The following is a 14,313-nucleotide window of genomic DNA, read 5'->3' on the forward strand; positions in this document are numbered from 1 at the left end:
TTACTTTATCAAATTATTTCATTAAGGCAAAAGTTATTTACTGTTGATTAATTTTGTAGTCAGTTACCTTAATAGAGTCTTCTTTTGTTTCTGATAGTTTTCCAATTGATTTTCTGGGTTTTTTCACCACATATCACATTAACTTCAAACAATATTTGTTCTTGCCAATATTCATTGTGTTTATCTTGGGTAGCTAAATATTAGCTAGTATTTCCAGAAAAAAAAAGAAATAACTATGGTGATCATAAACATCTTTTGTTCCCGATTCTAATAGAAATGCTTCTAGAATTATTATTGATAAACATGATGTGGGCTTTTGGGACATAGATATATATTTGATTTGTGTATGTTATGTTAATGTGTATATGTGTGTGTGTTAAGTCAAGGATCTATCATGAAGGTATGTTGAAATGTGCAGATGCCTTTTTAGCATCCATTGAGACATGAATATGGCTTCTCTCCTTTGAGCTATCAATATGTTGAATGATGCACATAGATTTCTTAATGTTGAACTAGTCCTGTATTTCTTAGATAAACCTTTTTGGCAGGCTACTCTTCTATTCTTTTACTGCTGTGTTCTATGTGCCAACATTTTACTTAGGATTTTGCATGGCTATTCATAAGTTAGATGAGTTTATAATTTTCTCTTTTTTAGTACCATCTTTTTCATGTTGAGGTAGCAACACCATGATAGTTTATTAAAAGTAAATTGGAAGAATGTGTTCTTCTATGCTCTAAAAAACTTAAATAGTACCAGGATAATCTGTTTCTTGAAGTTCTGAAAGAATTCATCTGTGAAACTCTAGGTTGGTAGTATGGAGGAGAAAGTTTTTCCATCATTTTCCCAATTTCTTTCAAAGTTACTGGTCTGTGCCAGTCAGTCCTTTATATCTACCTTGAAGTCAATCACATCATCCAGGTTTCAACATTTCTTTCCCTAGAGTTTATAAAGTTCTTTTTTATGATTCTGCTGAATCTGTGGTTATTTCTCCCTTTTGTACGCCTGATTTTGTATGTTTCTGCACTGTCACTTTTTTGTCTTAGACTAACAATACGTGAACCGTGAACTTCCAGATGTTCGAACTGGTTTTAGAAAAGGCAGAGGAACCAGAGATCAAATTGCCAACATCCGCTGGATCATCAAAAAAGCAAGAGTTCCAGGAAAACATCTATTTCTGCTTTATTGACTATGCCAAAGCCTTTGACTGTGTGGATCACAAGAAACTGTGGAAAATTCTGAAAGAGATGGGAATACCAGACCACCTGACCTGCCTCTTGAGAAACCTGTATGCAGGTCAGGAAGCAACAGTTAGAACTGGACAGGGAACAACAGACTGGTTCCAAATAGGAAAAGGAGTACGTCAAGGCTGTATATTGTCACCCTGATTATTTAACTTCTATGCAGAGTACATCATGAGAAATGCTGGGCTGGAAGAAGCACAAGCTGGAATCAAGATTGCCAGGAGAAATATCAATAACCTCAGATATGCAGATGACACCACCCTTATGGCAGAAAGTGAAGAGGAACTAAAAAGCCTCTTGCTGAAAGTGAAAGTGGAGAGTGAAAAAGTTGGCTTAAAGCTCAACATTCAGAAAACGAAGATCACGGCATCTGGTCCCATCACTTCATGGGAAATAGATGGGGAAACACTGGAAACAGTATCAGACTTTATTTTCCGGGCTCCAAAACTACTGCAGATGGTGACTGCAGCCATGAAATTAAAAGACGCTTACTCCTTGGAAAAAAAGTAGATAGCATGTTGAAAAGTAGAGACATTACTTTGCCAACAAAGGTCCGTCTAGTCAAGGCTATGGTTTTTCCAGTGGTCATGTATGGATGTGAGAGTTGGACTGTGAAGAAAGCTGAGCACTGAAGAATTGATGCTTTTGAACTGTGGTGTTGGAGAAGACTCTTGAGAGTCCCTTGGACTCCAAGGAGATCCAACCAGTCCATTCTAAAGGAGATCAGTCCTGGGTGTTCTTTGGAAGGAATGATGCTAAAGCTGAAACTCCAGAACTTTGGCCACCTCATGAGAAGAGTTGACTCATTGGAAAAGACTCTGATGCTGGGAGGGATTGGGGGCAGAAGGAGAAGGGGACGACAGAGGATGAGATGGCTGGATGGCATCACCGACTTGATGGACGTGAGTTTGAGTGAACTCCAGGAGCTGGTGATGGACAGGGAGGCCTGGCGTGCTGCGATTCATGGGGTCGCAGAGTCAGACATGACTGAGTGACTGAACTGGGCTGAACTGAACAAGTAATTAGTTTATCTACAGTTTTTTGTTTGTTTATTCAAAGAAGTCACTCTCCAATTTATCAGTTCTATAATGTGTTACCTTGTCCATTTTCTTGCTCTCATGAGGTTTATTTTGTTGTGGTGGAGGGTTTTATGTATTCATTTGTTTTGCTAACTTCTTCAAATTGAGTATTTCACTGTCATTCTTAATTCTCAGATTTGTGGATATCTGAGGGTATGGGGTTTTTTCTGGACACAGCTTTACCCAGATCTCTTCAATTTTGAACCGTGGGGCTTTTGCTATCTAGATGTCTTGTAATTTTAATCTTGATTTCTTTAAAATCTAAGAGTTGTATAAAAAGGGGGGGGAGGGGAGTTCTTAACAGGTAATGCAGGAGTATTTATTCTATTTTTGTTGTTGTTGTTATTATGTCCAGTTTCATTGCTTTACAATCAGAGAATATTTTAATTTTATTTTGGACTTTTAGAATACATTGAGGTGTTTTTAATACTTAATAGATGAACCATGTTTATAAATGTTTAAGAGGCATTTAAAAAATGTGTTATAGGTTATGGAATCTGGTAGACCCACAGGCTCAACTCTATTAATTACATTTTTCCAGTCCTCTACAAATCTCTACTTATTTTTTGGTTAACTTGACATTGATCTACTTGGGTTGACAGCAATGAAATAAAGTCTTCTGCCGTTGGTGTTTCTGTTGATTTCCCCTTGAAACCCTCGGGGCTTGTTTTATGACTCTTGATGCTATGCTATTTTGTGCATAAAGATTTATGACTGTTATATTCTCACTGTAGCTTGTACTCTTTTTCATTATGAAGTGTCTCACTTTTTTTTTTAGCACTTTCTGACTTTAAAAATGAATTGAAGAAACAACAAAAAAGTGTTGTCTACAAATAGAATTGTGATCTCAGCTTTCTTTTTGTTAGTATTTGCCTGTATGCCTTCTTACCTTTTACTTTTAAACATTCTGGATCATTTTCTTCAGTAGTCCTCTCACATATATAGCATGTAGTTGGATTTAAGATTTTGAACTAATATGAGAACATTTTCCTTTCAGGAAAATATACCACACTTATATTTATTGGCATAACAGATAAGTTTAGTCATAATCCAATCATATTATTATTTATCATGTTTTCTGGAGGAAGTCTGTAAGCCCATGGAGCTCACAAAATTACATGCAGAATTTTGCATAAGTGTACATCCACCCAGAGGGAGCCCATAGCTCCATGAGATTCTCAGTGGGATCACCTGCCCCAAGTTGGTTCAGAATCACTTCTCCATATGAAATATTCCCAATTCCTTCAGCTTGCTCCCTTGACAGGAAATACAGACACCTTGTCATTCTGGAGTCTTCCTCTTGACCTACGTACTTTGTCCCTGGACTGTGAGTTTCTTGAGGGCAAGAAGAGTTTCTGACAAATTCTGGATTCCTATATATTACAGCATATAAGAACACATATTGTTTTAGAGAAAAAATTCAAGCTCCTGGGCCATTTGACTTGTCTGCCTCAATCTCCATTGAGGTGAACTCACTTTCACTTACCCACACGTTCTGTAACTGAACACGATGAAGCTTTCTTCATCTGTCCTCTCTATGAAGGTCACGCAGGTGTGCTTCTCCCAGTGTCTCATGGCCTGCTTAAAAATGGCCCTCTGGCTTCCTGAAACGACAGGACAGGTGCTCATCAATTCACTCGTGGGTCCATAGCTTCCTTAGATGTTCTAGAGCATGCTGATTCATTAACAAAGCTTATTCCAATGATTAAAAAAAAAAAAAAAAGCTTGTTTCAGTGACCCAGAATTAAAATGAACTAGGACTAAGGATTTCCCTGGCTAAGAATACAATATAACTTTCCCAAATAACCAAAAACTTAGAGAGTAGGAGTTTGTGAATTGGAAGAGAGGGTAAAAATAGATTTTCAAATGTCCCCAGCCTCCCAACTTTTCCTTTGCATTGAAAGTACTTTCCTAAACTTTAAAAAAATGTTACTTAGGTCATTCAGTTTGGAAAGTTTTGGCCTTTCAAGTAAATAACCAGCACTGCATTTCACCCTTTCATTTTACTTTCTACCTATAGGAGGGTATATTCCCATATGCTCTAAAAATTCTATTTGTAGGTACACTCATGATGTTTTTGAATCAGGATTCAGTGTTTGCTGGGGGATCCTTGAGTCTAATGTTCTACAAGACCTTTGAGAACAGATGAATTTCATACTTCCTCTGAACTTTTCTTCCTATTTCCATGATTAGACATTGAAAATAAAGCAACAAGTAAATTGGGAGCAAGAATAAGGTAATTGCAAACTCTAGGCTGATAGTTTCATCATGTCAATAAATATTCTTTTCAAAATTTATCAGTCTGAAATAAATAAGACAACTGTATTTTGATTTTGGTAGAAGGAATGAGAAGGATCTAGAAGAAGAGAGTTGTTGGGGAAGTACACAGGAAGGTTGCGGATGGGATCTGAATTCTGGAATGACTTTGTTGCAGAAAACCAACAAACCACTAGAAGGTTCCCATGATGATCTAGATGTGGGTGTAGTGTCATTTCATTGGCCCCTAAAACATATATACAGAATAAAGAGTAACTTGGCTGTCCATTTTGGGGAGCCATCTTGACACTTTAAGTTAAAATTGTTTATAGAACAATGATTCACCAAAACAGCAATCCTACTACTTATAGAATAAAAAATCTCTTTGTAAAGAAAGTTTTCTCTATAAAATTAGTTAATTTTTGATGAAAGTCTTTGGCAAGATAAGCACACTAGATCTGAAAGAACATGGTTAAGATGCCAAGAAACAGGGCCTTCCCTGGCAGTCCAACGGTTAAGATTCTGGGTGGTGACAGCACTGGATATGGATTTGATCCCTGGTCAGGGAACTAAGACCCCATGAGCCGCGTGGCAAGGCCCCCCCCCCAAAAAAAAAAACAAAAAAGATACCAAGGAACAAAAGTTAGTAGCTGATTACAACTCCTACATTTTAGTTCTTTAAGAACACACATCTCTTTCTCTCTCTTATTAGAACTGGGGACTCCTTGAGGGGCAGAGTGGCATCTTACTGGAGGCTCTGGGATAATGCCTCAGGGACCTGGTGACCACCTCTGAGGACATAGCCCCAAATGAGACTGCAGTTTCCCCAGGCTGACTGCATGAGACCTGGTGGTCATGAGGAAGCTTGAAGCACGGTCACTGCTATGACCCCAGCATCTATTCCATCCCACCTGAGTCCTTGCAGGGAGGACTTTGCCCACCAGGGAAGACAAAGCCCCCAGCCCCAAGCAAGCCTCATCTGGAGCTACTGACCAGTGAAGTTCCCGCCAATGACGTACGGGATGACCCCTCCCGGCCATATCCTCTCTGTCCTTGAGGTTGTGGCTCTTCGGACCCGGGGAGAGGTCTCAGCTCCAGCATGCAAGGTCCCGGGGCTCTGTGGAAGCAGGGCGTTCTCCTTTCCATCTGCAAGAGAGTTGGGCTGCCATTTACTTTGCTTTTAATTCCTCCTGGGCATATAGTGAAGATTATATCACCCATGAATCCACAAAAGGAGAAATTCAGAACATGTATTCTCAAGGGGATATTGGATCTGTTCAGGGTTTTAAACCTGAGTGGAGCAAGAGAAAGCGTAGGGCTTCCCCGGGGCTCAGTGGTAAAGAATTCACCTGCCGGTGCAGGAGACACCGACTGGTTCGATCCCTGATCCAGGAAGATGCCATGTGCCTTGGAGCAAGGAAATCCATGGCCTGTTGAACCTGTGCTCTAGAGCCGGGGAGCTGCAAACTCCTGAGCCCACGTGCTGCAGCCACTGAAGCCCACACGCCCAAGAGCGCATGCTCCACGAGAGCGAAGCCATTGCAGTGAGAAGCCGCGCCCTGCAGTGAAGAGTAGACCCCATTTGCCGCAACTAGAGGAAAGCCCGAGAAAAGCCCGCACAGCAGTGAAGGCCTAGCATAGCCAAAAATAAAGGAAAAAATTATTATTATTTGTTTAAGAGTAAGTGTAGTAAGTATCCCAGGCCTAGGATGGAAGTGGGTCTGGCTTGTAGGAGGTCTTGAAAGAAGCCCCATGGGACTCAAGGGCAGCCTGTGAGCCACAGAATTAAGCGACTAGGACAACTCACAGCCCTTTAAAGTGGAGCCGAGTTGGGGATGTACTCTCTTCCCAGAGCCACAGGCACTGGGGAGAACAAGCTGCATCGGTCCCCTGTCTTGACCAAATATTGTCAATGCTGCAAATATTGGAAATAATTTGGCCCGTGTGACAAGTAAAGTGAGCCAGTCTGAGATGCTGGGAAAATAAATTATTTGTAAGAGAAATCCCTGTAAAATGCAGAGCCCCATAGCATCCATCCCTCAGCTCTTCTGGATCTGTCTGTACATCTGGACCTCTGAGGGAAGGCTATGGGAAAGAAACGGGGGCTCTGTTTAAGGCTCTGAGTTCAAGTTATGATCCCTAGGAACAGTAGAGATAGACGGGTGGGTAGAATCACTTAACCTTGAGGCAGCTGAATAATTGAATCCACATTTGTTTCATTCATCATTCAGACAGTTTAAGGTTTTGTTTTCAATCTACTTGTTTATACTCACTAAGCTCACTTTGGGGCATTTTCTCTTTCGTTTTTATATTTTTTCCCCTAAAAATTAGATTTGGTTTTGTTTATTCTTTTCATTTTCATTATTTCATTAATTTTATTTATTTTATTTACATACGTCTATTTTGACTTATTTTATTCTGATGTTTCCTTTCTAGCTTCTTTTCTCTCTTTTTTAAAAAAATTGAGATACAGTTCATACATCATAATAGCCACCACTTTAAAGTGTACAATTTACTGGTTTTGTATATTCACAAACTTGTGCAACCATCACCTCTATAGAATTCCACATTTTCATCACCGCCAAAAGAAACCCTGTATCCATTATCAGCCAATCCCTCCAGCCCTTGGCACCCAGTAATCTACTTTCTGTTTCTATGGATTTGCCTATTCTAGACATTTCATATAAATGGAATCATGCAATATGTGGCCTTTTGTGTCTAGCTTTTTTCACTTAGCATGTTTTCAAGGTTCATTCGAGTTGTAGCATGTGTTAGTACTTCACTACAGTTTATGGCTAAATAATAATCCGCTGTGTATGTACACCACATTTTATTTACCTGTCCTTTAGTTGGTGGATATTTGGGTTGTTTCCACTTTTTTGGCTATTATGAATAATGCTGGTCTGAACATTAATGTACACATTTTGGTGTGGACATATATTTTTCAGTTATTTTGGGTATATGCCAAAGAATGGAAGCATCCCAATGCACATAATAACTCTATGTTTAACCTTTTAGAGAACTACCAGACTGTTTTCCAAAGGAGCTGCACTATTTATATTCCCACCAGCAAAGGATGAGGGTTCCAGTATCTCCATATCCTTGTCAACATCAATCTTTTTTATTATAGCTATCCTAAGGCTGTGCAGTGGCTTCTCACTGTGGTTCTGATTTACATTTCCCTGGGATTTCTTTGGAAGGAATGATGCTAAAGCTGAAACTCCAGTACTTTGGCCACCTCATGCGAAGAGCTGACTCATTGGAAAAGACTCTGATGCTGGGAGGGATTGAGGGCAGGAAGAGAAGGGGACAACAGAGGATGAGATGGCTGGATGGCATCACTGACTCAATGGACATGAGTTTGAGTGAACTCTGGGAGTTGGTGATGGGCAGGGAGGCCTGGCGTGCTGCGATTCATGGGGTTGCAAAGAGTCGGACACGACTGAGTGACTGAACTGAATGACTAATGATGTTGAATATATCTTTGTGTGCTTATTAGTTATTTGTATATCCTCTCTGGGGTCTTCCCTGGTAGCTCAGTGGTAAAGAATCCGCTTTCTAATACAGGAGACTCGTGTTTGATCCCTAGGTTGGGAAGATCCCCTGGAAAAGGAAATGGTAACCCACTTCAGTATTCTTGCCTGGGAAATCCCATGGACAGAGGAGCCTGGCAAGCTACAGTCCATGGGGTCAAAAAAGTCAGACATGACTTACCAACTAAACAACAACAACATATCTTCTTTGGAGAAATTTCTATCCAAATCCTTTGTCCATTTCTCAACTGGGTTGTCTTTTTATTATTGCATTACAGTTACTCTTTGTATATTCTGGAGACCATATCCTTATCAGATAAATTCGAATATTTTTTCCTATTTCGTAGGTTGTCTTCTCACGTTTATGATAGTATCCTTTGAAGCACAGAAGTGTTTAACTTTGATGCAGTCCAATTTATTTATTTTTTTCTTTTGTTGCTTTTTGTGTCATACACAATAAATTACAAACATACCTTGTTTAATTGCGCCTCACTTTACTGAGTGTTTTTTACAAATGGAAGGTTTGTGGTAATCCTGAGTTGTGGGTGATGGTCAGCATTTTTTTAGCACTATTTTAAAATTATGTAAAATTTTTTTCAGAGGTAATGCTTCTGCAAACTTAATAGATTATAGTATAGACATAACTTTTATATGCAGCGGAAACCAAAAACATGTGTGCAATTCACTTTATTGCAGTAGTCTGGAGCCATGAGACATCGAGGTCATGATAGTCCAAGGTACAGCATAATCCAGCCTCATAACAATTCACATCTATATTTTCTTTTAGAGTTCTATAGTTGTATCTCTTGTATTTAGATCTTCAAACATTTAAAAGTAATTTTTGTGTATAGTGTGAGGTAGGGGTCTAATTTCATTCTTTTGTATGCGATATCTGGTTGTACTAGCACCATTTGATGAAAAGACTAGTTTTCCCTCCATGGGATTGTCTTGGCAACCTATAAAAAATCATTGGCCATGCTTTTCCAGCTTCTTGAGTTAAATGTTTGCCACATTAATTTTTAATTGTTCTTATATTCTAATATTACCATTTTAACACTGAAATTTCACTGAGTTCCTTTTTATCTACATCCCCTCTTTTGACATGTACATTTCTTTAAAAAAATTTTTTTCATTGAATTTGTTACAATATTGCTTCTGTTTTATGTTTTGTTTTTTTTTTTGGCCAAGAGGTATGTGGTATCTGAACCCCCTGACCAGGGATCAAACCTGCACTTCCTCCATTGGAGGGTGAAGTCTCAACCACTGGACTACCAGGGAAATCTGAGATGTACATTTCAATGTTAGACCTTGATACATTTTGTAAGTTCCATTTGGACTTTCTTCTTTGATTCTTGAATTATTTAGAGGTGTGATTTTTAATATCTAAAATATTTGTCTCTGTGTGTGTGACTGTGTTATTGATCTCCAACATCGCTTTGTGTTCCAAGGACTTATTCTTCAAGGCAGGGGTCAGTAAACTTTTTCTGTAAAAAGCCATATAGTAAATATTTTTACATTTTGAGGTTAATATATTCTCTGTTGCAACTACCTAACTCTGCTACTGTAGTGTGAAATCAGCCACAGACACTATGTAAATGAGTGGGTATGGCTGTGTTCCAATAATGCTGTATTTCCAAAAACAGATGGCAGGCTAGATTTGGCCTTCTGGCCATGGATGCTGGCCTGTGCTTCAACATATCAATTCTTTGGTGTCTTGAGCCTTGCTTTATGGAAACAGTGACAGACTTTATTTTCTTGGGCTCCAAAATCACTGCAGATGGTGACTGCAGCCATGAAATTAAAATATGCTTGCTCCTTGGAAGAAAAGCTATGATAAACCTAGACAGCATATTAAAAAGCAGAGACATTACTTTACCAACAAAGGTCCACATAGTCAAAGCTATGGTTTTTCCAGTAGTCATGTATGAATATGAGAGGTGAACCATAAAGAAGGTTGAATGCCAAATGCTTTTGAACTGTGGTGCTGGAGAAAACTCTTGAGGGTCCCTTGGACTGCAAGGAGATCAAACCAGTCAATCCTAAAGGAAATCAATCCTAAATATCCATTTGAAGGACTGATGCTAAAGCTGAAGATCCAATACTTTGGCCACCTGATGCAAAGAACTGACTCATTGGAAAAGACAGATGCTGGGAAAGATTGAGGGCAGAAGGAGAAGGGGAACGGATGACAGAGGATGAGATAGTTGGATGGCATCACTGACTCAATGGACAAGAGTTTGAGCAAGCTCCGAGAGTTGGTAATGGACAGGGAAGCCTGGCATGCTGCAGTCCATGGGGTTGCAAAGAGTCGGACACGACTGAATGACTGAACAACAACGTGATCGCTTTTTATAAATGTTTCATATATCCTTGAAATAAAGTGCATCAGTTTCCAAAACTGATGGTTGAAGAGTGCTACATATGTTGTTCAAATATTCTCCTTACAAATATTTTTGACCTCTTGGTATATCTGCTATCAAGAAAAGTGCTTGAAACAACCTTGAGAACTAAGATTGTGAATGTCATCTTTATTTTTAATTTTTGCTTTATATTTTTCAAGGCTATGTTGGTTAAGTAATACAAAGTAAGGATTGTTAAATGTTCCAGCTAAACTGTGTCTTTTATCAATAAATATCCTCTTTATCTGTAATAATGTTCATCCATAATAAAGATTATTTTGACTGATATTAATATTGCTATGTTAGTTTTATTTTGATTAGTGTTTGCCTCATATAGTTTTCCTTCATCACTTACTTTCAATCTTTTTGTGTAATTATGTTTTTTGCTTTAAATGAGTCATTCAACAGGTGTTTTCTGTGAGCAATACATTTCCCACCACAAACAATAAAACAAGCTTTGCAATGGTCATACTATTGAGGTTCAATATTCTTTTTGTTGTATATGAAATGTGTGCTAAGCCACTCCAGTCATGTCCGATTCTTTGTTACCCTGAGGACTGTAGCCCACCAGGCTCCTCTGTCCATGGGATTCTCCAGGCAAGAATACTGGAATGGGTTGCCATGCCCTCCTCCAGGGAATCTTCCTGACCTAGGGATCAAACCCACATCTCTTACGTCTCCTGCATTGCCAGGAGGTTCTTTACCAGGAAGTATATGAAATAGTTTTTGTAAATTGAAAATATTTTGGAAATAATTATAGATCCATATGCAGTTGCAAGAAATAATACAGACAGATTTTGTGTACCTTTGACGGTTTCCCTTGGACTGCAAGGAGATCCAACCAGTCCATTCTGAAGGAGATCAGCCCTGGGATTTCTTTGGAAGGAATGATGCTAAAGCTGAAACTCCAGTACTTCGGCCACCTCATGCAAAGAGCTGACTCATTGGAAAAGACTTTGATGCTGGGAGGGATTGGGGGCAGGAGGAGAAGGGGACAGCAGAGGATGAGATGGCTGGATGGCATCACTGACTCGATGGACATGAATCTGAGTGAACTCTGGGAGTTGGTGATGGACAGGGAGGCCTGGCGTGCTGCGATTCATGGGGTTGCAAAGAGTCGGACACGACTGAGTGACTGAACTGAACTGAACTGATGGTTTCCCCCAACATTTTATAAAACTATAGTACAATATCACAACTGGGATATGGACATCTACTCAGGGATCTCATTCGGATTTTCCCAGCATTATACATACTCATGTGTGTGTGTGTACAGTTCTACACAATTTATTACGTGTACAGGTTTGTGTATCCACCATCACATTCATGATACTAAATAGTGCCATCACCATAAGGATCTCTCATGTTGCCATTTTACGATCGCATCCAACTTCCTTCCCCCTCCCTCCCAACCCATGCCTAAACTCTCAACCGCTAATCTGTTCTCCATTTCAAAAATGTTTTCATTTGAAGAATATTATTTAAATGGAATCCTACAGTGTATAACCTTTGCGAATTGGCTTTTCTCACTCAGCGCCATTCCCTGGAGATTCATTCAAGTTGTTGCATGTATCAACAGTTCCTTTTTATTGCTGAGTAGTAGTACTTCATGGTATGTATGCACCACGGTTTGTTTAAAAATTCACTTATTGAAGGACGCATGAGTTGTTTCCAGCTCTTACAAAGAAAGCTGTTATGAACATTAATGTACAGGTATTTGCACGAAGATTTTTACTTCTCTGTAATAAATACTGAGGAGCGGAACTTCTGGGTCATACAGCAGTTGGGTTTATTGCTGCATTCTCTATTCTGTTCCATTGCTTATCCCTCTGCTGATATAACACTGTCTTAGTACTGTAATTATATACCATCAGCCCTCCGTATCTAAGTGTAGTTAGCCTTAGGTATCCATCATTAAAAGCAAATAGCTATTCCTTCCTGATCATGACAATTTCCCTTTCTTTTCTTTGAGTGTAACTCTGTATTTTTAATTTGGGGTAAGGGGAAGATTTTATTTTTTTTCCTAGTAGTTCTCCATTTGTAAAAGAGGTCCATGCCAGTTCAGTCACTAGAATCAGAAAGTTGGCGTGTAACACATTTTTCAGCCTGAACATAATTGTTTTACTGCTAGAATTTCTAGATCGGGAGTCACACTTGCAGCTCTTGGGATAAACCCAACCCACAGATGTGTTTTGTTTGGCCTGGATGCTTTTGGACCACACTTTGTTTTGTTTTTTCTTAAATCTCACTTGAGAAGCCAACTTTTAAAAATCAAGGACTTTCACATAGAAATCCCAATTTTCTAGTTTTTCTTCAAAAATGGAAAGATGTGGCAATAGTGGCCCACCTTTTATCATCTGCAAGCCACAGCAGTTAAGTAGCATCTGCTTCTCACAGTCAAGGCACATGTTTTCCTGGTTGCTAGAATCTATCTCCCACTTCACACGGTTCCATCCAGCCACTTCACCCATTGACATTACCTGCTTGGCCTCTACAGATATTTTAACTTGCTATCCCAGCCCAGGACTACAGATTGCATCCAGATTCCAAATGTTTGTGTGCTCAGTTGTGTCGGACTCTTTGCAACCCTGTGGACTGTGGCCCATCAGGCTCCTCTGTCAATGGGATTTTCCCAGCAAGAATACTGGAGTGATGGCCCTTTCCTCCTCAGGAGATCTTCCAGACCCAGGGATCAGACCCACGTCTCCTGCATTTCAGGCTGATTCTTTCCTGCTGAGCCATTGGGAAAGCTTCAAATGTGAGTTGCCCCCATAGACTGGAAGCTCTGTGGGGGCAGGGACTGTGGCTGGCTCATTTACCACTCTATTCACACCCAGCACAGTGTCTGGCTGGTGGTAAGCATGGGGTGCTTTTAGGTTTTCAATTAATTAATTAAAGAATGGATGAGTTATTCTAAAAATAAACAACCAATAGTCCAAACAATTCTGCGGCGGAAACCTCTCCAAAATGTTGGCAGCCCTGAAGTCCTTAATGTTTAAATCCTGAGAATCATCCTGTCTTAAGTAATCACAGGCAGTGATGTAGCAAGTGGAAGTTTGTTATTCATTTCCCATATGGTTTTCAACAAGTCTCTTAAATTTTCCTCTGCCGCCAACTCCCCCTTGGAGAATGGGCAAAAATACTTCTCTGTTTGACGGACTAACACTAAGGAATCCGACGTTTCTCAGAGAAGCTGCGCTTATCCATACTTGTGACCTGGTGTTATAAGGGCCTGTGTGCAGCCGAGTCAGCATGGGAAAATCTTAAGTGCACCTGGAAAGAGGCTGGAGTGTAATTTCCAGAGATGGGTTATTGAATGACAGCTTCCCCCTCGGTCCAGTGAGAAATTTAATTTGCTGAGGACTCAACACAGGAAGCATTTGCCGATTAAAAATATGTCTAAACAGATGTTCTGCTTAGCCTGGAAGAAGGATCTTAATGCAACTGTCATTATTGGATTTTCTTGGATTACTACTATCTGGAATCGGAGTCCAAATAGAAGGATGTAATTATTTATTATGGTCCAAGAGTCCTGCATTTGAAGAGGAGCACAGGGGTGTCTGAAAGGATTTAACACGTTGGGAGTCGGGTGGGCTGGGGGATAAAGTCCATTTAAATTCCCTGGCTCTGGGAGTGTACCCTCTCCTCTCTGAAAAAGCAGAGCAGCTCTAGCTATTCAATGTTCCGTTTCCAGCTGAAGGCACAGTCACGTCACAAACAGAACCAGGCCTGACCCAGACTTCTCAACTGAGGAACTGTAGATTTTCTATTAATCAACGGGTCCCTCCCACACTGGAAGTAAAC

The 14,313-nt window shown here is 39.8% G+C and overlaps 1 protein-coding gene across 1 annotated transcript in view; it reads right to left on the bottom strand.

Moving 5' to 3' along the window:
- The window catches only part of TLL2 (tolloid like 2), a 141,353-nt gene that overhangs the window by 57,884 nt on the left and 69,156 nt on the right, over positions 1-14,313 (bottom strand). Inside the window, exons 4-5 of the mRNA XM_040254640.1 lie at positions 5,571-5,723; positions 3,808-3,925 (exon numbers count right to left, since the gene is read on the bottom strand). Of these exons, the coding sequence (XP_040110574.1) occupies positions 3,808-3,925; positions 5,571-5,723 (271 nt within the window). The remainder of the gene's footprint in view (positions 1-3,807; positions 3,926-5,570; positions 5,724-14,313) is intronic.

The sequence above is a fragment of the Oryx dammah genome, unplaced genomic scaffold (genome assembly GCF_014754425.2).
Source record: "Oryx dammah isolate SB20612 unplaced genomic scaffold, SCBI_Odam_1.1 HiC_scaffold_14, whole genome shotgun sequence".
Taxonomy (NCBI): Eukaryota; Metazoa; Chordata; class Mammalia; order Artiodactyla; family Bovidae; genus Oryx; species Oryx dammah.